At 43.8% G+C, this 21503-nt stretch overlaps 1 protein-coding gene across 5 annotated transcripts in view; it reads right to left on the minus strand.

Moving 5' to 3' along the window:
• The window catches only part of LOC139565392 (RNA binding protein fox-1 homolog 3-like), a 393289-nt gene that overhangs the window by 131087 nt on the left and 240699 nt on the right, over positions 1-21503 (minus strand). For all 5 annotated transcript variants that reach the window (XM_071385695.1, XM_071385696.1, XM_071385692.1 and 2 more), the window contains one exon: positions 8822-8931. In XM_071385695.1, the coding sequence (XP_071241796.1) occupies positions 8822-8931 (110 nt within the window). The remainder of the gene's footprint in view (positions 1-8821; positions 8932-21503) is intronic.

The following is a 21503-nucleotide window of genomic DNA, read 5'->3' on the forward strand; positions in this document are numbered from 1 at the left end:
TCAGGCAACTCGGATTAAGGATCACGCTTTTATCAAATACTGAAGTCTATTTCAAGTCCTCCTCATAAATAACTGAGGGGAAGGAGAGAGAGAGAAGGAGCAAAGAGAGAAAGGGAGGGAGCAAAAGGAGAGACAGAGAGAAAGATGGAGGGAAGGAGGAGGGGAAAGAGACAGGCAGAGGGGGAGAGAGAGTGCATCACGGACTGAAGCTAATACGCAGGGCACTTGGGGTTTTAGGGATTAGAAAAAAGGTAGAATGGAGAAAATAAGATGAGAATTTGAAGGCATTTTAGCATCAAATAATCCCCATGTCTCCTTTCCAGGGATCTCCAGCCCTCAATTACCCATGAAAATGGAAACAGAAAGGGAATTGAGAAGAAGATGGAGCATGTTGTTTTTCTCCTCCTACTCTCCTACTTCTATTCTCTCACCAGCTCCATTTTTCCATCCTATATAGTGTTTACCAGGATGCTAGTGGCTTTCCCGCCCATTTAGATTTCCCACCAACGTCTAGACTCCCCCAGGGGACTCAGATGTCCATTATGGAGCCAAGAGCCTAAAGCTTTCAGAGAGAAAGGAGGAAGTAAAGGACTTAAATGCACTTTATTCAGCCCTAAAATGGCCACCCTCAGCTCAGCTCAGGATCTCCCCCCTTTTAAAGGAAAAATCCACCCAATTGACTTTTGGTATTTTTTTCATTAGTCCACTGTTGCTACAGATGATGCAAAAGCGCATCATCATGATGATGTGGCAAGTGACACTTTGCTTCTTGAAAGTCCAATATCTTGAACACTTGACTGCTGACATGCAAAATAATGTGGGACTGTATCAACAGCAGACGAATGAAAAAATACCAAAAGATAGTTTTTGAGTGGAGTTTTCCTTTAATATTTAATGGTAATCCTAGTGCTTGTTAGCAGGAATATCCCCATATCTGCTGTTGGACCATGCCCTGTTCTTCTCATCTTTACAGTGAGAGCATTGAGCTATGGTCCCCTGAGCACTCAGCCCAGGCTTCTGCCTTGAGCATGGGGTCTTAAGGGTCTTGGTATATACTAGACATGGTTCTCTCACCCCAGCCCCATCCACATTTCTCTATTAATCTATGGTGGCTGGTCTCAGCTGCTTCAACTAATGGGCTTTGTGCTGGTTGACCCAAAGACAGGAAGAAAGGATTCTCCATCCTGTGTCTCGTAGAAGGACTGTCTCTAATGACACTTCACTTTAAAGCGTTTCAAGAACAGCTGGTAAGGATCCACAGATGTACTTTATTCACAGGTAGATATTGATATTTCTATATGAGGAGGATCAGACTCATAACTAAGACTTCTGAACAGGTGGAAACATCCTCAAAGGTTTTAGCGCTGGGGAAATAGGCCACCGCAGAAAGAAAGATTTTAAGGAAATATACTTTAAAAGTGGCATCTCCTGAAATTCTCTGAAAAACGTCAGTGGGTGCTCTACTTTCCAATTGCAGCAAAACATATTGTCAATCCCAATATATGAACTACTCTTTCAAAATGAAAGAAAGAAAATACCCAACATCAAACAAACACATACAGTACACATACATTGAGTACACCAAACACAGCAACACACACAGACTGTACTGTATAGTCTGATGTTAATAATGCAGTGTTCACGTGGCATCTTGGCAGTATTCAGCAACAGTAATTAGGGGTTGTGTGAGACCGAGGAGGGGCCTGGGCCCCTGTGTGTGATGCTGATATCACTCCGGGGCCAGACTTGGTGTGTCTGTCTGTGTGAGAAGCGGGCACAGTGAGTACCGTACTGTACACTGCCTGCCACACCTTGCTGTCACAGTGTGTACGGCAACACAATACAACACAACACACCTTGTAATGAACAAGTGGTCCACACTGTTCCTCTGTCCTTAGAGCAAAGCACTGCAGTCAAGTCAATGCCACAACAAGCAGCACCGGAACAGACAGCAGGAACGACATGGAGAAAATCTACACGACAGGGTGGCTATTATCTTCATTACGTGTGCGTGTCTGCGTGTCTGCGTGTCTGCGTGTGTGTGTGTAAAATGGCACCGGAAGAAATGGCAGCAGTTTTACGGGCGCCCAACCAATTGTGCTATTATGTGTTTTATTTCACGTTATTTGTAACTTATTTTGTACAAAATGTTTCTCCCACCGTATTTTACGGAAAAAAGAACTTCTGGATATCAGGACAGCGATCACTCACCTCGTATTAAACTAAGATTTTTTCTTCAATAAGCAGGACGCACAGGACATACTCCGAACACCCGACAAGGCCAACAACCCAGTTATTGGCAAGAAGAAGAGACGCAGGTACAGAGGACACAGTGCGGGGTGCCTCGTAAGGATCCGCAAAAAGCGTCTGGGAAAGCTGCCGTTACCGTCAATATTACTCGCCAACGTGCAATCATTGGACAATAAATTAGACGAGGTACGATCACGAATATCCTACCAACGGGACATCAAAAACTGTAATATCCTATGTTTCACAGAATCGTGGCTGAATGACGACATGGATATTCAGCTAGCGGGATATACGCTGCACCGGCTAGATAGAACAGCACACTCCGGTAAGACGGGGGGGGGTCTGTGCATATTTGTAAACAACAGTTGGTGCACGAAATCTAAGGAAGTCTCTAGATTTTGCTCACTTGAAGTAGAGAATCTTACGATAAACTGCAGACCACACTATTTGCCAAGAGAGTTTTCATCTATACTTTTAGTGGCTGTTTATTTACCACCACAGTCGGATGCTGGCACTAAGACCGCACTCAGTCAGGTGTATAAGCAAACAGGAAACCGTTCACCCAGAGGTGGCGCTCCTAGTGGCCAAAGACTTTAATGCAGGGAAACTTAAATCAGTTCTACCTCATTTCTATCAGCATGTTAAATGTGCAACCAGAGGAAAAAATGCAAGATCACCTGTACTCCACACACAGAGACACGTACAAAGCTCTCCCTCGCCCTCCATTTGGTAAATCTGACCACAATGCTATCCTCCTGATTCCTGTTTACAAGCAAAAATTAAAGCAGGAAGCACCAGTGACTCGGCCTATAAAAAAGTAGTCAGATGAAGCAGATGCTAAACTAAGACTTTTTGCTATCACAGACTGGAACATGTACCGGGATTCTTCAGATGGCATTGAGGATTACACCACATCAGTCACTTGCTTTATCAATAAGTGCATCGAGGACGTCATCCCCACAGTGACTGTACGTACATACCCCAACCAGAAGCCATGGATTACAGGCAACATTCGCACTAAGCTAAAGGGTAGAGCTGCCGCTTTCAAGGTGCGGGACTCTAACCCGGAAGCTTATAAGAAATCCTGCTATGCCATCCGACGAACCATCAAACAGGCAAAGCGTCAATACAGGGCTAAGATTGAATCGTACTACACCGGCTCCGACGCTCGTCTTATGTGGCAGGGCTTGCAAACTATTACAGACTACAAAGGGAAGCACAGCCGCGAGCTGCCCAGTGACACAAGCCTACCAGACGAGCTAAATCACTTCTATGCTCGCTTCGAGGCAAGCAACACTGAAGCATGCATGAGAGCATCAGCTGCTCCGCATGACTGTGTGATCACGCTCTCCATAGTCGACGTGAGTAAGACCTTTAAACAGATGGCCTGACGGATTACCAGGATGTGCTCCGGGCATGTGCTGACCAAGTCCGTAATACCAACATGTTTCAAGCAGACCTCCATAGTCCCTGTGCCCAAGAAAACTAAGGCAACCTGCCTAAATGACTACAGACCTGTAGCAGTCACATCCATAGCCATGAAGTGCGTTGAAAGGCTGGTAATAGCTCACATCAACACCATCATCCCAGAAACCCTAGACCCACTCCAATTTGCATACCACCCTAACAGATCCACAGATGATGCAATCTCTATTGCACTCCCAACTGCCCTTTCCCACCTGGACAAAAGGAACACCTACGTGAGAATGCTATTCATTGACTACAGCTCAGCGTTCAACACCATAGTACCCTCAAAGCTCATCACTAAGCTAAGGATCCTGGGACTAAACACCTCCCTCTGCAACTGGATCCTGGACTTCCTGACGGGCCGCCCCCAGGTGGTGAGGGTAGGTAGCAACACATCTGGCATGCTGATCCTCAACACTGGAGCCCCTCAGGGGTGCGTGCTCAGTCCCCTCCTGTACTCCCTGTTCACCCATAACTACGTGGCCAGGCACGACTCCAACACCATCATTAACCATTATTAACCATCACTAAGGCCTGATCACCGACAATGACGAGACAGCCTATAGGGAGGAGGTCAGAGACCTGGCCGGGTGGTGCCAGAATAACAATCTATCCCTCAACGTAACCAAGACAAAGGCGATGATTGTGGACTACAGGAAAAGGAGGTGCGAGCACGCCCCCATTCTCATCGATGGGGCTGTAGTGGAGCAGGTTGAGAGCTTCAAGTTCCTTGGTGTCCACATCACCAACAAACTAGAATGGTCCAAACACACCAAGACAGTCATGAAGAGGGCACGACAAAGCCTATTCCCCCTCAGGAAACAAAAAATATTTGGCATGGGTCCTCAGATCCTCAAAAGGTTCTACAGCTGCAACACTGAGAGCATCCTGACTGGTTGCATCACTGCCTGTTATGGCAACTGCTTGGCCTCCGACAGCAAGGCACTACAGAGGGTAGTGCGTACGACCCAGTACATCACTGGAACTAAGCTGCTTGGCATCCAGGACCTCTACACCAGGTGTCAGAGGAAGGCCCTAAAACTTTTCAAAGACCCCAGCCACCCCAGTCAAAGACTGTTCTCTCTACTACCGCATGGCAAGCGGTACCGGAGTGCCAAGTCTAGGACCAAAAGGCTTCTCAACAGTTTTTACCCCCAAGCCATAAGACTCCTGAACAGGTAATCAAATGGTTACCTGGACTATTTGCATTGTGTGCCCCCCCAACCCCTATTTTACGCTGCTGTTAGAGCTCCCTAAGAGCTCCCTAAGTATGGTCAGAGACAACGAGACAAACTACTGTATATACCTGATTGAGAACCGTACCCGGCCAAAACATAGAAATAGAAAATCATAGAAACACAAAACATAGAATGCCCACCCCAACTCACGCCCTGACCAAACCAAAATAGAGACATAAAAAGGATCTCTAAGGTCAGGGCATGACACCACCACCCGCCAACCCCTCTTTTATGCTGCTGCTACTCTCTGTTTATCATATATGCATAGTCACTTTAACCTTACCTACATGTACATACTACCTCAATCAGCCCGACTAACCGGTGCCTGTATATAGCCTCGCTACTGTTATAGCCTCGCTACTGTATATAGTCTCGTTACTGTTATAGCCTCGCTTCTGTTATAGCCTCGCTACTGTATATAGCCTCGCTACTGTATATAGCCTCGCTACTGTTATAGCCTTGCTACTGTATATAGCCTCGCTACTGTATATAGCCTCGCTACTGTATATAGCCTCGCTACTGTTATGCCTCACTACTGTATATAGCCTCACTACTGTTATATCCTCACTACTGTTATATCCTCGCTACTGTATATAGCCTCACTACTGTTATAGCCTCACTACTGTATATAGCCTCACTACTGTTATAGCCTCACTACTGTATATAGCCTCACTACTATATATAGCCTCACTACTGTTATATCCTCACTACTGTTATATCCTCGCTACTGTATATAGCCTCGCTACTGTTATAGCCTCACTACTGTATATAGCCTCGCTTCTGTTATAGCCTCGCTACTGTATATAGCCTCGCTACTGTTATAGCCTCACTATTGTATATAGCCTCGCTACTGTTATAGCCTCACTACTGTATATAGCCTCGCTACTGTTATAGCCTCGCTACTGTATATAGCCTCGCTACTGTTATAGCCTCACTACTGTTATATCCTCACTACTGTTATATCCTCGCTACTGTTATAGCCTCACTACTGTTATAGCCTCACTACTGTTATATCCTCACTACTGTTATATCCTCGCTACTGTTATAGCCTCACTACTGTTATATCCTCACTACTGTTATATCCTCGCTACTGTTATAGCCTCGCTACTGTTATAGCCTCACTACTGTTATATCCTCACTACTGGTATAGCCTCACTACTGTATATAGCCTCGCTACTGTATATAGCCTCACTACTGTATATAGCCTCACTACTGTTATAGCCTCACTACTGTATATATCCTCACTACTGTTATATCCTCACTACTGTTATATCCTCACTACTGTTATATCCTCACTACTGTATATAGCCTTGCTACTGTATATAGCCTCACTACTGTATATAGCCTCACTACTGTTATAGCCTCACTACTGTATATATCCTCACTACTGTTATATCCTCACTACTGTTATATCCTCACTACTGTTATAGCCTCACTACTGTTATAGCCTCACTACTGTTATATCCTCACTACTGTTATATCCTCACTACTGTATATAGCCTCACTACTGTATATAGCCTCACTACTGTTATAGCCTCACTACTCTTATATCCTCACTACTGTATATAGCCTCACTACTGTATATAGCCTCACTACTGTTATAGCCTCACTACTGTATATAGTCTCGCTACTGTTATTTTTCACTCTCTTTTTTGCTGTTGTTTTTATTTCTTTACTTATGTATTGTTCACCTAATACCTTTTGTTTTACTTAAAAATTGCACTGTTGGTTAGAGCCTGTAAATAAGCATTTCACTGTAAGGTCTACACCTGTTGTATTCGGCCAACGTGACAAATACACTTTGATTTGAGTGTGTGTGTGTGAGTGTGAGTGAGTGAGTGAGTGAGTGAGTGAGTGAGTGAGTGAGTGAGTGAGTGAGTGAGTGAGTGAGTGAGTGAGTGAGTGAGTGAGTGAGTGAGTGAGTGAGTGAGTGAGTGAGAGAGAGAGAGAGAGAGAGAGAGAGAGAGAGAGAGAGAGAGAGAGAGAGAGAGAGAGAGAGTGAGAGAGAGAGAGAGAGAGTGAGAGTGAGAGAGAGAGAGAGTATGAGAGTGTGAGAGTGTGAGAGTGTGAGAGAGAGAGGAGCAAGCCTTCCAAATTGTTTCTGGTATTGTAAATGCAACAATACTACAATTGTAAAACATGTCAAATAAGTATACTTAGTGAAATTCTGAAACTGTGTAGATTTTGTAGGATAAATACTGACCGGTTAGTGATATTTGAAAGTCTGACGCCTCAGTATTATTGTCAGTGACTGGTGGACCGTGAGAAACTGTTGTGTTGTCCCCTTCTCCCCATCGGCCAAGAACAATAGAGACACCTTTTCAGTGCATTAAACCCCTTTTAAAAGGGAAGTGAAGCCACCTCTCTGACAGGTAGGCTGTTTGATGTCTTTGTCACTTCCTCATCCTTCAAAGGCTTCAGCTCAGCACACGCCACCATGCTCTGAATCATTTACTGTGCTCTCTGTGTGTGTGTGTGTGTGTGTGTGTGTGTGTGTGTGTGTGTGTGTGTGTGTGTGTGTGTGTGTGTGTGTGTGTGTGTGTGTGTGTGTGTGTGTGTGTGTGTGTGTGTGTGTGTGTGTGTGTGTGTGTGTGTGTGTGTGTGTAAGTGTGTTTGTGTTGGTTTATATTGTTGTGTTTGTGTTTTGTATCTGTGAGAGCGTTCAGTTGACTTTTTGGACATATTTTGATATTCCTATCAGCAAAGTTGCAGGAAACGTATTTCTATACTGTAATGATTTTTTTCTACAACATCCCTTTTTATGTGTTGTAACTTTTACATACCATGCTGACTTCTCGTAGTGACCACATAGGACCACACCCATACAGACAATAGGATATCAAATGGACACATGGTGTAGCAAACTGTTGGAAACATACACTTGGAGAGAAAATAATCTCCAGCATTGTGTTTGCCCTGGAGCCACAATATTTGGTTCATAGTTCTCTCATGAGGATGGCTCTAGAATTCCTCACTTCCACAGTTTTGGATTCGTGCCATTTTGGTAACAGAAACAAGCCGATTCATATACAGTCATGGTTCTTAACTGACAGAAGCATGATAGATCTATCCAATTGTAAAGATACATAATAACGTTGAAAATGAACAGAAAATCAATTAACTTATAACAAGTTACCCATCCTGAATTTGTCAACATTTCTTATCCCTGTGTGACATTACTGAAAGCCTGTATGCCAACTGACATCAGCCGATTCCAAAGTACTATTATATCCAAGTCTAAACCAACATGAAATTTCCTTTTGACAGAAAGGGTAAATACTTAGCATTAATTCTTAACCCAAGTATCAACTTGTACTCTCAAGCCCTTAATTATAATCTTGTAATTTTCGTTTAGGCTGTCTGCATGAAACTACATTTCATGAATTATTTAGCTGGTTATGCTCTTTTCCCAAAGGAAACTAGACTCTCTCTCTATAAGAACCTCAAAGGCAGAGAAAAAAAGAACCACATATGCCTTCACCTCTGTATCTAGGGCCAGAGAAGAATGTAGAAGACTTTGTTGACGTCTTCACTTGTACTCACATGGGGCTTTCTTAGCTTCAGCTCAAACCTTTAGAGGAACCAAAGCCTTTCAAAATAATGAAATACAACAAATGGCTTAGATGTGGTGGGGATTCCTTGACTTAAAACTTACTGTGCAGGACTTTCATATTGTGGAACATATAACAACTTCAGATAACAAGATGTCAACAGTAGGGGCATCAAACCCAGCCACAAGAGACTGCAGGCAGAGATTCATCCACCTGAATTCTCCGCTGCACCACGGAGCCACGTGAGGCGCTCAGTACAAAATGGAGGTAAGTGTGAGAAGTAAGTGTGATGTGAGGGGCCAGAGCTGCTCTTACCAGTCTCGTGAAGAGGGGAACTCCTAAATGCCAGAGGTGCTCGTTGAGCAGCCCGCTGTACACCACGTTCCCGAAGACAGCAATGCTTCCTGATTTACACAAGGTGTTTCCTACAGAGAGAGAGAGAAAACACATTCAAATGGACTACACTATACTTCAGCAATGTACTAGGCTATATTAGCAAGACTGTAAAATTAAATCATATGAAATCATTGCACAGCCACAGGAATTGAAATAAAAGAAAGAAATAAGAAATATAATAGAGCACCACATTGATTGTTATGAATATTGATTTCAGAGGTTTATGATGAACAGGGAAACGTAGCTGCTATCGATAGCACAAGTACATGTGTTCCAACTGCAGATGACGGAACCTCCAGCTAGCCTAATGAGATGCTTACAGTGATAACATCAGTGTGTAACGATCAGAGGTGTGCTGAAGGAAAGATCTGTTAGAGAAAGTCTGTACAAAGCCACCAATGACAGTGCCTTAGACAATATGTTACATACAGCTCTGGTTAGTCCTTGTTCCATCAACACAGGAAGTCAAACTCCTTGACCCTCGAACTCCCGTTCCCTCCATCCTCCACCACCCTTAGTCGAATTACCACCCCCATTTGCACACTCTCCATGTGAGGACAGTCAGACCACAACATTGGCAACCCTGTATGAGACATGTAAGCCCGGCCTTCAGCACTCCTCCGCCTCCAGCCCTGGGCACAGTGACACGACTGCTGTGTATGAAGAGCTTCTGCCTGGAGAGGAGATAACCACTCTTAGTTAGGCCCCTGCAGCAGCTGAGGAGCTGCCCACACACTAACACTAAGGTCCCCACAACATATGATTTAAAACACACACACTACTACACGTCCCCAAGTATGATGAACGCAGGTCCCCATTGTAATTTCTGCACAAAGGAATGCTGCAAAGGGGAGGTGGGGGAAACTGGAAGCAGTGCTGACAAGCAACACATGCATTATTTAAAAACAAAAGTAAAAAATGGACATTAAAGTGTCAGTGGTGCTCTCGGCGGCTGGCGGTGGAGGTGGCTAGGGCGCGGTACTGTTATTAATGGGCCAGGCGTGGGGGGCATTGCTACGCTGTGATTGCTTTGCTGTTGCCTTCCAGGGTTCACACAATTTTTTTCACCCATCCTTTTTCAAGAGTGTGTGTGCAAATGTGTGTCTGTGAGTGAGTGAGTGAGTGAGTGAGTGAGTGAGAGAGAGAGAGAGAGAGAGAGAGAGAGAGAGAGAGAGAGAGAGAGAGAGAGAGAGAGAGAGAGAGAGAGAGAGAGAGAGAGAGAGAGATACACTGCAAGCCGGGAGCAGCGTCAATGAGCTCCTACTGCTCCTACTGAGAGGGACCTTCCCCAGCGAGTAGCAGCACAAGTGTCATCCTCTGATACAGTGTCATGTTCTTCCTAAATACAGTGTGCTGGGGATGGGGTGGACATATTGGAAATAAGTACATAGCACTTCACTATGTAGCATGAGATAAAGGGTTACTGTTACTGACAGTAACCCTTATTACTACAGTCAACCTTTAACTGCCTCAGTCTCCAACACATGTTACAGTAATACCTTTGGAGTACAGAACGATGATGTAATACTTCTCTGAGAAGAAAGAAGACGACATTGTGGTCCTGTGACTGAGTGTTGGCTCTCTCCTCAGTTCTGACACCACTTCACTACAGAGGAATTTAAAGTGTAGGGAAAATCAAGCAATCAAGCAATCAATACAGTATCCCTCTAGCTACATATTCATAAACAGAGGAAGGCTCGAGGCAGTTTATGTCACATTCTTCTCTGTAACTGCCTCTGAAATGCAGCCAGAAAGTAAGGTGCTAAAAAAAACATTTGATTTCAACTCATAGTTCCACTATTTAAAAAGAGCATGTGGAGCATTTCTTCCATTTAATAACATGTGTTCATTCTTTAATCTGGTGACATGTGGTTATTGGTCCGTCTGTGTTAAAGAGTTGATATTCTGTTTTTGGTGCCAATGTCTTTTTTCTGTTAGGTCCTCTCAGCAGTTGTGTGCTTCTATCTTATCTGCAGACTCAACATTATCGAGGCCAACCTCTGATTAATTATTAATTGTGTGATTGAAATGTAGAGAATGAGGTGGGGGGGTAGGAGAGAGGCAGGCAGGGAGGGGTTGTGTTGGGTAGCAGCCTGTATCCTTTCTACATCATTGGTGTCGGTCTCCACAATGTTATTATACAGACTTTCAAATGATATTTTTCATCGCTATCTTTATATATGTTTTTGTTACATATCAAAACAGGGCATTTGACAGGAAGTTTCTAACAGAGCGTAATGGCCAAATCACAAGGCACATGTGATGGTGATGTGATGGTGATGGGGTGGTGGGTGTTGTTTTATTAAGTGAGTGATGCCGTCTCTTCGACTGAGTGTGCCTGGCGCGATCCTCCTCTGGATCGGTATGTGACTCCCCCTTTCATCTCAGAGTCACACACACAGAAAGACATCATGAGGGATTTGGAGCCCAACACTTCCCTGTCAGACTACAAGCAGCATCAGCCATGTGTAGCTTACTTCACCAAATGAGGACCTAAAAAAAAAATCCCCGAAAAATGTGTACCTCTCACTGCAAACCATAAGCAGTGCATGGAGTGTAGTGGTAGTCATTTGTAGCACAATACAAAGCATTGAATGAAGTATAAAAAAAATGAAAATGTATCTGTCAATTATTGCAATAAGTTAGGTGTTGGATGAGATTTTTTTAATGAACAAAATGTGCAGTGTTTATCTGCTTATGAGTGAGTGTGTGTGTGTGTGTGTGTGTGTGTGTGTGTGTGTGTGTGTGTGTGTGTGTGTGTGTGTGTGTGTGTGTGTGTGTGTGTGTGTGTGTGTGTGTGTGTGTGTGTGTGTGTGTGTGTGTGTGTGTGTGTGTGTCCTTCCCTGGCCACTGCTCTCACATGTGCTCCCTGACAATGCAGATGAAGGTGGGGAGCTGGAGCACAGAGCTCCAGAGTGATGCAGCTCAGAGCTCCTTGTTTCTAGCGACAAGGCACATTGCTGCAATGCAATAAGGGCAAACAACACTTTTAATAATTCAGGCCATGATACCGTGAGGGGGGATGGGTGGGGGAGAGATGCCTTAGAGTACCGCAGAATGGCTCATTTAGCCCGTGCGACGCATTATTAAAGTTGTATCGAACCCCCTCCTGAGTCTTTCCTCAAGTCTTTTCCCCCTTCCTCATTCCAAAAGCCAGCGAGGTAACCAATAAGAGCTAGCAACATTTATAAACAACAAAGTACCCTGCACCTTGGAGGAGGTAAACAATGGTGTTCCTCTTAATCTCCTTTTTCCGTGCTCTCCGTGAGTCCTCAGGTCCAGAATTTGTCATTGCTTTATCCTGTTTGAACTGTAGTCCACAGAGCCTTCTCATTCCGGAAAATGTTCTGCCTGAGCTATGCCCATGGATGCATAAAAATGTGGGGAATGATGCTTGCATGGAATCTGTTGGAGTAATAAAATAGTCCTCCTGTGTTAATGACGTATGATGGTATTGCTCTGGACATATTCAAAGAATGATAATAGTATTTAATAAGAAAGAAGATTTCTGCTCCAATGTGCTTTCCCTACTCTACGTTAAAATAAGTTGACGCTGAAACAGACAGGCTTGTCTACTCTGTACACTACACAATTCCTCCAAAATAATACAGTTGGATTCAGATCAAAAGCAATGCATTGGAGAATTTGAAACAAAATATGTTTTCCTTTTTTCATGTCAATCACATAAAATAAGTATTACAAAATGCAAATTGTTACCATGTAATTACTAATTAAATGCCAGAGAACAATGCACAGACTATAAAATAATCAGATAGTGACAGGTGCAGTATACACTGCTGCAGGGTCCTCTTAAATCATAACAAATGTTTCCTGAGTGCAACATACTCCGCCACATATGCAAAATGCAGCAAACCAGGGAGAAAAGAAAAGCCTGCCCATGAAAGTCAGAGGCGTTATGGTAGACATAGAGTTTGACGATAGACCTTGTAAATCAGGTGCAGCTGGAATAACCAGCCAGCCAGTCAGCCAGTCAGTCAGCCAGTGTGACTCTTTCTATCTCTTTCTCTCTTTCTGCCTGCCATTTTAGCTGCTCAACACAGAGGTCCCATTTTCTTCAAATATATGTAAATTAGCCACGTTGGCTCCTGTTGTTGAGGCTGTAGGGCTGATCTGATCTGATCCTAACAGTGAAACCTACCTACGTACTAAACTGTACCACAGGCCTCCCGCCACCCTCCCTCCCTCCTCCAGGAACCCAGCAGTAGGAAGAAAGAACGAGGTCCCTGAGGTATCCCTCCTCTCATAACACCAGCCCTGTTAATAGATGAGTCATTACATTCAAAGTGAACAATTATTTTAATACCATAACATATAAAAAAGAAAAAACGAATAAAGGCAGATATATAGGCAACATATATTGTAGCTTGCATAGCGCCTATGAACTTTGATCAGAGCTAATGTAGTTATTGTGTCATATTGAGGTGGTTGGGCCAGCGGAGGGAGGGAGGCTCCAGTTGTAGCGTGTTCTCCTCAGATAGCTCCAGCTACAGTAAATGCTTATTTTCTTTTCCTTCCCCTTTGCTCTCCCCTCCTCTCCTCTCCTCTCCCGTCCTCTCCTCTCCTCTCCTCTCCTCTCCTCTCCTCTCCTCTCCTCTCCTCTCCTCTCCTCTCCTCTCCTCTCCTCTCCTATACTCTCCTCTACTCTCCTCTCCCCTCCTCTACTCCCCTCTCCTCTACTCTCCCGTCCTCTACAATCCTCTCCTCTCCGTCCTCTACAATCCATTCCTCTCCCGTCCTCTACAATCCTCTCCTCTCCGTCCTCTACAGTTCTCTCCTCTCCTCTCCTCTCCCATCCTCTCCTCTCCTCTCACCCCTTCTCCTCCTCTGCCCTCCTCTGCTCTACTCTCCCCTCCTCCCCATTCTCCTCTCCTCTCACCCCTTCTCCCCTCCTCTCCTTTCCCCTCCTCTCCAATTCTCTCCTCTCCTGTCCTTGTGCATTATGAATGGAGCCATGTTCAGTCACGGACTGGCTGCACTTTCTGAACTTTCGCTGAGTGAGTTCTACTGGCTCCTCTACTCTTTAATCATTCCCCATTAGAGCAGAGGCCTATTGACTTCCAGTATGGAGATGAATAAGGCTGTAGCACCAGCACCAGCCATATCTGGCTGCAGGCAGGAAGGAAGGGATTCACAGCACTAATAACAAGCCTGGGCCCCAGACCCAGACCCAGACACAGACCCAGACACAGACCAAGACCCAGACCCAGACCCAGACACAGACACAGACACAGACCCAGCTGATGAAGAGCACTGGATCTGGGGAGGAGGAGGAGGAGGAGGAGGAGGAGGAGGAGGAGGAGGAGAGCCTCTGATGGTGGATGACATCAGTGTCATCAGCACTGGAACTGTTATTTCTTTAGTAGCCTTCAAAACTATTACTGACGTCATCACCATCATCTTCATCAGCCTTCGTCATCTGAGGATAAGAATTTACTTGGCAGCCAACAATAAAATTAATCAATAAATAAATTAGCTATTAAATTGAAACTATAGAGAATGGAATATTTGACAAGCATTCACATTTTTGGGAGATTTTTAAAAATGTTTTATTCAAAACTACAGGAGAATTCTTGAGCTCCTGGCAATTGGAGAGAACTGGGAGAGACAACAGTGGATGGAGATGCAGCACATATGTCTCTATGTCTCCACTGTAGCCTGTGTTAAGGTGGACTGGTCCACTCAGTAGAATGGAGTTATGATGAAGGGCCTTTAGGATTGCATCAGACTATTGATTGCTAGCAGCACTGAGAGACGTGGTTTACCATCGTTATAAACAACCTTTTTGTGAAGTACAGTTTGGGGAAATAAATGATTTTATTTAGTAGATTTCTGGATTTGACTGTTGAATAATTTATGGCTACACAACCCTTGGCAGGGGAGCGAGAAAACCCCCACAAAGAGCACATATCAAATGCTATCATATACAGGCCTGCATACTTGAATGCTTTCTCTTTCCAATAGATTTTTCCCCACTCAACCTACATCGGCTCTGCTTTGTCAACATCAGTTGAGTGAGAAGTCCCGAGGGCCAGCAAATCTCCTGTAATCTGCCAGACTTTTCTGCCATGTATGGCACACTTGTTTTCCTATATCCCTCTAAGTGTTATTGAGTCTGCAAACGCTGACATTGTTTTATCATTTTGGATCCAGTATCTGGGTGAAATGCCCAGTAGGGCTGTTTGAATTACTTGAGCTGTGGTGAATATTATGCCAGATGTATTCCTCACCCAGATGCTCTGTATTAATTGATGGATAAATTACAGAATGATGGCTATGTAAACAAATGCATGTATTTTTCACATCAATTAATAATTCAATTAATTCACATCAGATCTTTTCACATCAGATATTTTTCAGAGCTGATCTGATTAGTCAAAAGACCAATTAGTGAAAAGAAGATCAGAATTGGGTTACCTGTGTAAACACAGCCTATTTGATCTATTTATGTCCTTGGTCAGGGGCTGATGACAAGTGTCTGTTTAAGAGCCCTTGTGGCAAAAGGTGGATAGCATCAGTAATCCTGCACTGAGGAAATACTCGAGCAGCAGCTCACACAGTGGGGGAGGTGGAGGAGGAGGAGATGGGGGGTCTATAAAATATCAAAGCAGATCGATTAGCCTGACCTCATAGCATATCCATGTTGTGCAGCGAGGGAGGGAGCCATACAGGGTCAAATCAGGTAAAATCAGGTCAAGGGACAAAACAAAGCACGCCTAATGATATTTTTCAGATTTCTGGCATAGATTATTTTCTTAATAACGATAGAATAAATCATATTTTGACCTATTTTGTGGGTAAATTCATCCAAACTAGCATTATTGCCATTCTCACTTGTACCGAAGACAAACTGTGATTGCTTTAGTGCAGCAGTCGTTCCTTCCTGAAAAATAAAAAAGAACCACCAGGGATGATGGCTCTCACATCGTGTTCCACATTCGTGTTGTCTAGTATCGGCTTTATAAAGACCATGGCCCACTCAATTGCACTCCAGAGGCAGAAGCTTACTAACTGAAGAGAAACCAGGTCAACTGATAGGGGAATTGTATTGTTATCTTTATATGTGCGCCGCAGATACAGTGGTGGAACTCTTGTTAGCGACTCTGCCGTTTACAAAGCAATCAGGCTGGGTTATCGGCACGGGAGGAGCGGCACTAACCTACAGTAATCCACTCCATGTTTGCTAATGAACGGCTGCGCGGCTTGGTGCCCTGGCTATAGCTACGCCACGGACGGAGACTGAAGATGGAGAGAGCTCCAGAATAAACAGGAACAGGGGAGAGAGGGGAGGGACGGGGGTCTGGGTATGGGATGGGGAGGAGGGGGGATGTTGCCCTGTCTTGACATCCCATCATGAGACCCCTTGGCTGGGCCGGCCGGGGAGGGGAAGGAGGGAGGGGAGGCTTGCTGCTGCTTGCTGGCGATGCAGAGTCTGTTTTCTGTGCATCCATCAACCTCTGTGTCCTGCCGAGGAGGCGATCGATACTCAACACAAAAGCTCATTGATGACAGACAGCTCTTGACAAACATATAGCATTTTTTCTGTCTAGTATAGCAATAATCTCCAAGGTCAGTGTGAGTCATTCAAGACGGTGGAGACACAAGGAGCTCATGCGAAGCGCCGTGAGACGGCTTCTTATGGGCTGAAACAAAGGGATTGCGCTGATGTATTTTAGTCTCTATTTTACTTCTTGGCACATTGTTAGCCTCCACATTATAAAGAGAAGGAGAGGCACCGTGAACATGACAATTGGCGAAACTGTCATGCACTGTCAATCACTGACAGCAAAACCCCAAGGACAATCCACAGACCAGGAAGCTAATGGCTCCAGATCATTGGTTGCTGTGTCTTTGAACGTGACATACTGTAAACCATCGGAACCCGCCACTGTTGATCTAAAAGGAATTTATACCTTTCAAAACATACGTCTCACACTGAATATAATATACATAGATCTAAAGTCCCCATACAAGCCCTTACCTCCCCCCTCCCCACCTCTCCAATCCACTCAGACCCGGCGCCAGAGTAAAGTGACTAAGGGGGCAGTTGAAATCAGCGAGGGGGGACAATTTTGGGGGGTTCTTGCATTGCAATTATACTGAATTCCGCTTATATCATGCTATACCACAATAAACATACAGTTCAAATGCCATGACAGGTAGGCTACAGATGTCGTGCCGATCTCTGCTGAACAGCACATTACACACTACAGCAAGGCCGTTTTAGTGATGAATATAGGCTACAAGATAGATAATAGGGCAATTCACCTATTACAAACAGCCTATGTGAAACACAGCTGTCTTACCAAAACAATGCAAACTAAATGCTGAAAGTAGTAGCCTAGTTATTCATGAATGCAAACAAAATTACAGACAAAACTGCGAATGTGAACGAATGGGAACAGAACAAAACAGCGGTACCAAGTAAACAAAATATCAGATGGATAAAGGCATGACACAATCTATAATTAGGCTAGTTACATTAACAGTAAACAAACACAGTAAAGAAAAGGTTAATGGAGATCCAGATAACCAAAACAGCCTACAGCCTATTACTGTGAGATGCTGACATGCACAGCTGTGTTGCCAAACATATATGCCTATAGGCCCGCTTCCGACATGGAAAACCATGCAGCTCATGAGTACAGCAACATGTTGTGATATTGCACAATGCACGTTTTTGAATCAAATTCTGTCACATGGAATGACACTGGAGAGACGAAGCAGGTACGGGGAGTAAAACATTTACTAAATAACGGACATGGATCGAGACAGGAACAGCGTCAGCAAACAGGTAACACAAACAAAAGACAATCAATGCAGAAGCGGGGAACAGAGCTGGGGAACTGACAAATATAGGGGAGGTAATAACAGGGGATGAGTGAGTCCAGGTGAGTCCAATATCGCTGATGCGCGTGACGAGGAAAAGCAGGTGTGCGTAATGTATGGAAGGAGTGCGTGATGCAGGGCAGCCTGGCGCCCTCAAGCGTCAGGGAGGGGAAGAGCGGGAGCAGACATGACAAATTCGAAAACGTTTCCAATATGTACAGTTCCATTTACAACCCCGAAAACCAATAGGCTACCAAGAAAACAATAATAGAATGTATATCTATGATGAAACATACAGATACGTAGCTATATTTTGGGTACGTCATTTGGGCTCTTGTTATTATATATGGAATTATATTGAATTTTGCTTATATCACGCTATACCACAATAAACATAGAAGTTCAAATGCTTTTGACCAAGAAATGACAGGTTGGTGCGAAATCTCCACTACGCTCTATCAGCACCATGGACAGCGCCCTACAAGATTTTAATAAAAAAACAACCAGCTAGATTTACATGTCCTTAAAAACAGCCTATAACTAACTACAAAAACACTATTCCTTGTGTTTCGATCTGTAGCATATGCAAAACATTATATTGTTGTTTTATATTGTATTGTTGTTTTTTCTTTCCTAAATCAATAATTGTCGACCTCACAGTTTGGAGATTCGAACACTAAATACATTAGGGCATTGCATGCATAGGCCTATTGTCTTAGGCGTCCACTGTATTAATATGAAAATATATACAGTGCCAGTCAAAAGTTTGGACACACTTACTCATTTAAGGGCTTTTCATTATTTTTACAATTTTCTACATTGTGCAATAATAGTGAAGGTATCAAAACTATGAAATAACACATATGGAATCACGTAGTAACTAAAAAGTGTAAAAGTGTAAAATAAATAAAAATATATTGTATATTTGAGATTCTGCAAAGTAGCCACCCTTTGCCTTGATGACAGCTTTGCACACTGTTGGCATTCAACAAAAAACATATTTTTTCCCAATATAAATTTGCCTGCATCTTTATGTGCTCTAATATCATAGACTCATTTATTTGGGGCTAATTCCCCACCCGAGTAAGTGGAAACTCAAAATATTTGCTAGCTCACTAACTCTAAAGATAATACCCACTCATTGTAGCCATGTTATAATCTGAAGGTACATTTAGATTTTAAAATTGTATACAATCAGAACACTTTTCAAGTGGCTGACTTGACACAGCAGCAGGCCCCATCAAAGCAGGTACAGGAGTCAGACACTTTCATTACAGGAGTCATGAGGATAATGTACTTTACTGTTTGACCAAATCATGGTTTAGCCTCCTAAAAAATAGGACGTTTTTAGTAAGGTGAATGAATGTGCAGCCCACACCGATGCAACCAATACATTTTTTAACTCCCACAGCCAGCTGTCAAAAGGTTGAAAAATGTGACTAAATGGTCGCAGTCTGGAGCCCTGCCTTGTGGGATTTTCTGCCTTGAGGCATACTCTCTAACTTTCATTTTACTTCAACGAAAAAGGTCTCCATCTTCGCAATCAACAGTAGCCTAGGCCAATGCTCCTCTCTCACTTTCTCTCTGTCCTCAGCAGCAGGGCAACCGTGACAATTTGGACAGCTAAAACATTTTTTTATCATCTTTTTATTTATTTAATCTGCAGAATGCTGGCAAATACCGGTTAGCGGAAAACCTGCTCCCCAAATTCTTTCCATAGCCCCCCTACCAGTGGAGGCTCCTCAGAGGAGGCAGGGGAGGACCATCCTCCTCAGTGAATTTCATGTAAATAAAAATAGTGAAATATTAAAAAAGTTATCCTTTTTAGATAAAACTATACAAAATATATTCACGTCACCAAATAATTGATTAAAAATTCAAAAAGGCACTCAAACATCTGAGCTATCTTTGTTGCAGGTGCATGGTAACAGTTGAATAAGATGAGAAAAAGCAGAAACCTGCACACTGTTCTTGCTAGTATCACTGCTTTTTACTAAGCTTTACGTATCGGCCTCAAGGCCTTGAGTTCAGACGAAGGCCTAGAGGCCGATACGTAAATACAAAATAATTGATTAAAACACACTGTTATGTAATAAAGGTCTACAGTAGCCTCAGCAGCACTCTGTAGGATAGCACTGTGGTGTAGCCGGAGGACAACTAGCTTCTGTCCTCCTCTAGGTACATTGACTTCAATAAAAAATCTAAGAGGCTTGGAACCATGGTTCTCACCCCCTTCCATAGACTTCCAGAGGACGTCCTCTTGCAGCATGAACTGACATGTTGTCCACCAAATCAAAGGATCAGAGAATGAATCTAGAACTGGAATCATAAGCTACAGCTAGCTAGCACTGCAGTGCATAAAATGGGGTGAGTAGCTGACTCAAAGAGAAAGAAGAGAGAGAAAGACAATGTAATGTATTGCCACTGGGGCCCGCCAGGGTAACTGCTAAACTGCTTGCTGCTGAATGTAAACTGTACACCTTGATTCTCTCGACATGTGCACCAACGTTGTAAACTTTCATTCATAGGCTAGGTTGTAGCAAGCTCATGATGGGTACAAGGAAAATATTAGTATCATGTAGTAGCCTAAACCTATCGATGTTACATTGAGCTGAGTGACTTGAGTATGAATGACAGTCATCCAATATGCTGTTATAGTACCGACCGCCACTGCCTCCTACACACCCATTGTGCTGACAGAGCAGTGGAGATACAGATTTTAAGATAACCTGTCACTCAATCATTTTAACTTTTTTAAATGTTTATATAGGCACAAAACTAAAACTGAGGAGGCTCAGGTTTGAACTGAGGGTGCTAAGCCCAATTTTGCCCCCTCGTGGAGCCGGGTACAACTCCATTATACCATAGTTATTATGGAGACTCAGACGGATAGAGAGAGCCACACATACATAACATGGGGACCTACAGGTGTGAGTTATGATGGAGACTTCCAGTCATAATAGAAGGCCAGGCTTCCCCCCCAGGCCATCCTGCCAGCTGGCCAGAGTGAGTGAGAGTGATGCCCGAGCGAGGCAGGCCCATTAGGGAAGTGCTGCCTGGTGGTGAGCAGAGCTGAGCGCTAGCTAGGAGCGGTGCGCAGGCCGGGCAGGCTAGCTCAGGTAATTAAAGGCAAACCCAGGAAGGCAGGCAAAGCGGGGGCACCCAGATTTATGCGGCTCAGTAATGCACACACTAAAGTCAGCCCGCCATCCAAAGGCACACTTTACTGCCAATCTTATGAAGCATTAGCTACCTCACCATGCTGATGCATTCCATCACTCTCTCACTCTCTCTCTCCTCTCGCTTACTCCCTCTCTCTTTCACTCTCTCGCCTTTCACTCTCTCACTCCTACTCTCTCTCCAGCCTCTCCTCCCCGCTCCCAACCACACCGTTTCTCCCCTTCTCTTCATCCTGCCAATGGAGACAAGTGACACATATAATTATTTTTTTGCTTCTTTAGTCACGTGGAGTTACGACCCAATTGCAACGGAAACCAGTGGAAGAGGAATGAAATGGAATGCCAGTAGGCCTAAATTCCTGGAGAATTCATACAAATTTTTTCAATAGGTAGATGTATATAGTTATTTGTTAACAACTATGTGTGATATAATGCTGTTTCCTACAGGCAGTAAGTAATTTGACAAGCAATGTGAATACTGTCAAAAAGTCAAGAGTATGATCTTACAAATGAAGCTCCCAAGAGCCAATCTTCAAAATGAAGTAAGGTGCATGTGAGGCTATGGTCTATCAAAC

The sequence above is a fragment of the Salvelinus alpinus genome, chromosome 36, assembly GCF_045679555.1.
Source record: "Salvelinus alpinus chromosome 36, SLU_Salpinus.1, whole genome shotgun sequence".
NCBI lineage: Eukaryota > Metazoa > Chordata > Actinopteri > Salmoniformes > Salmonidae > Salvelinus > Salvelinus alpinus.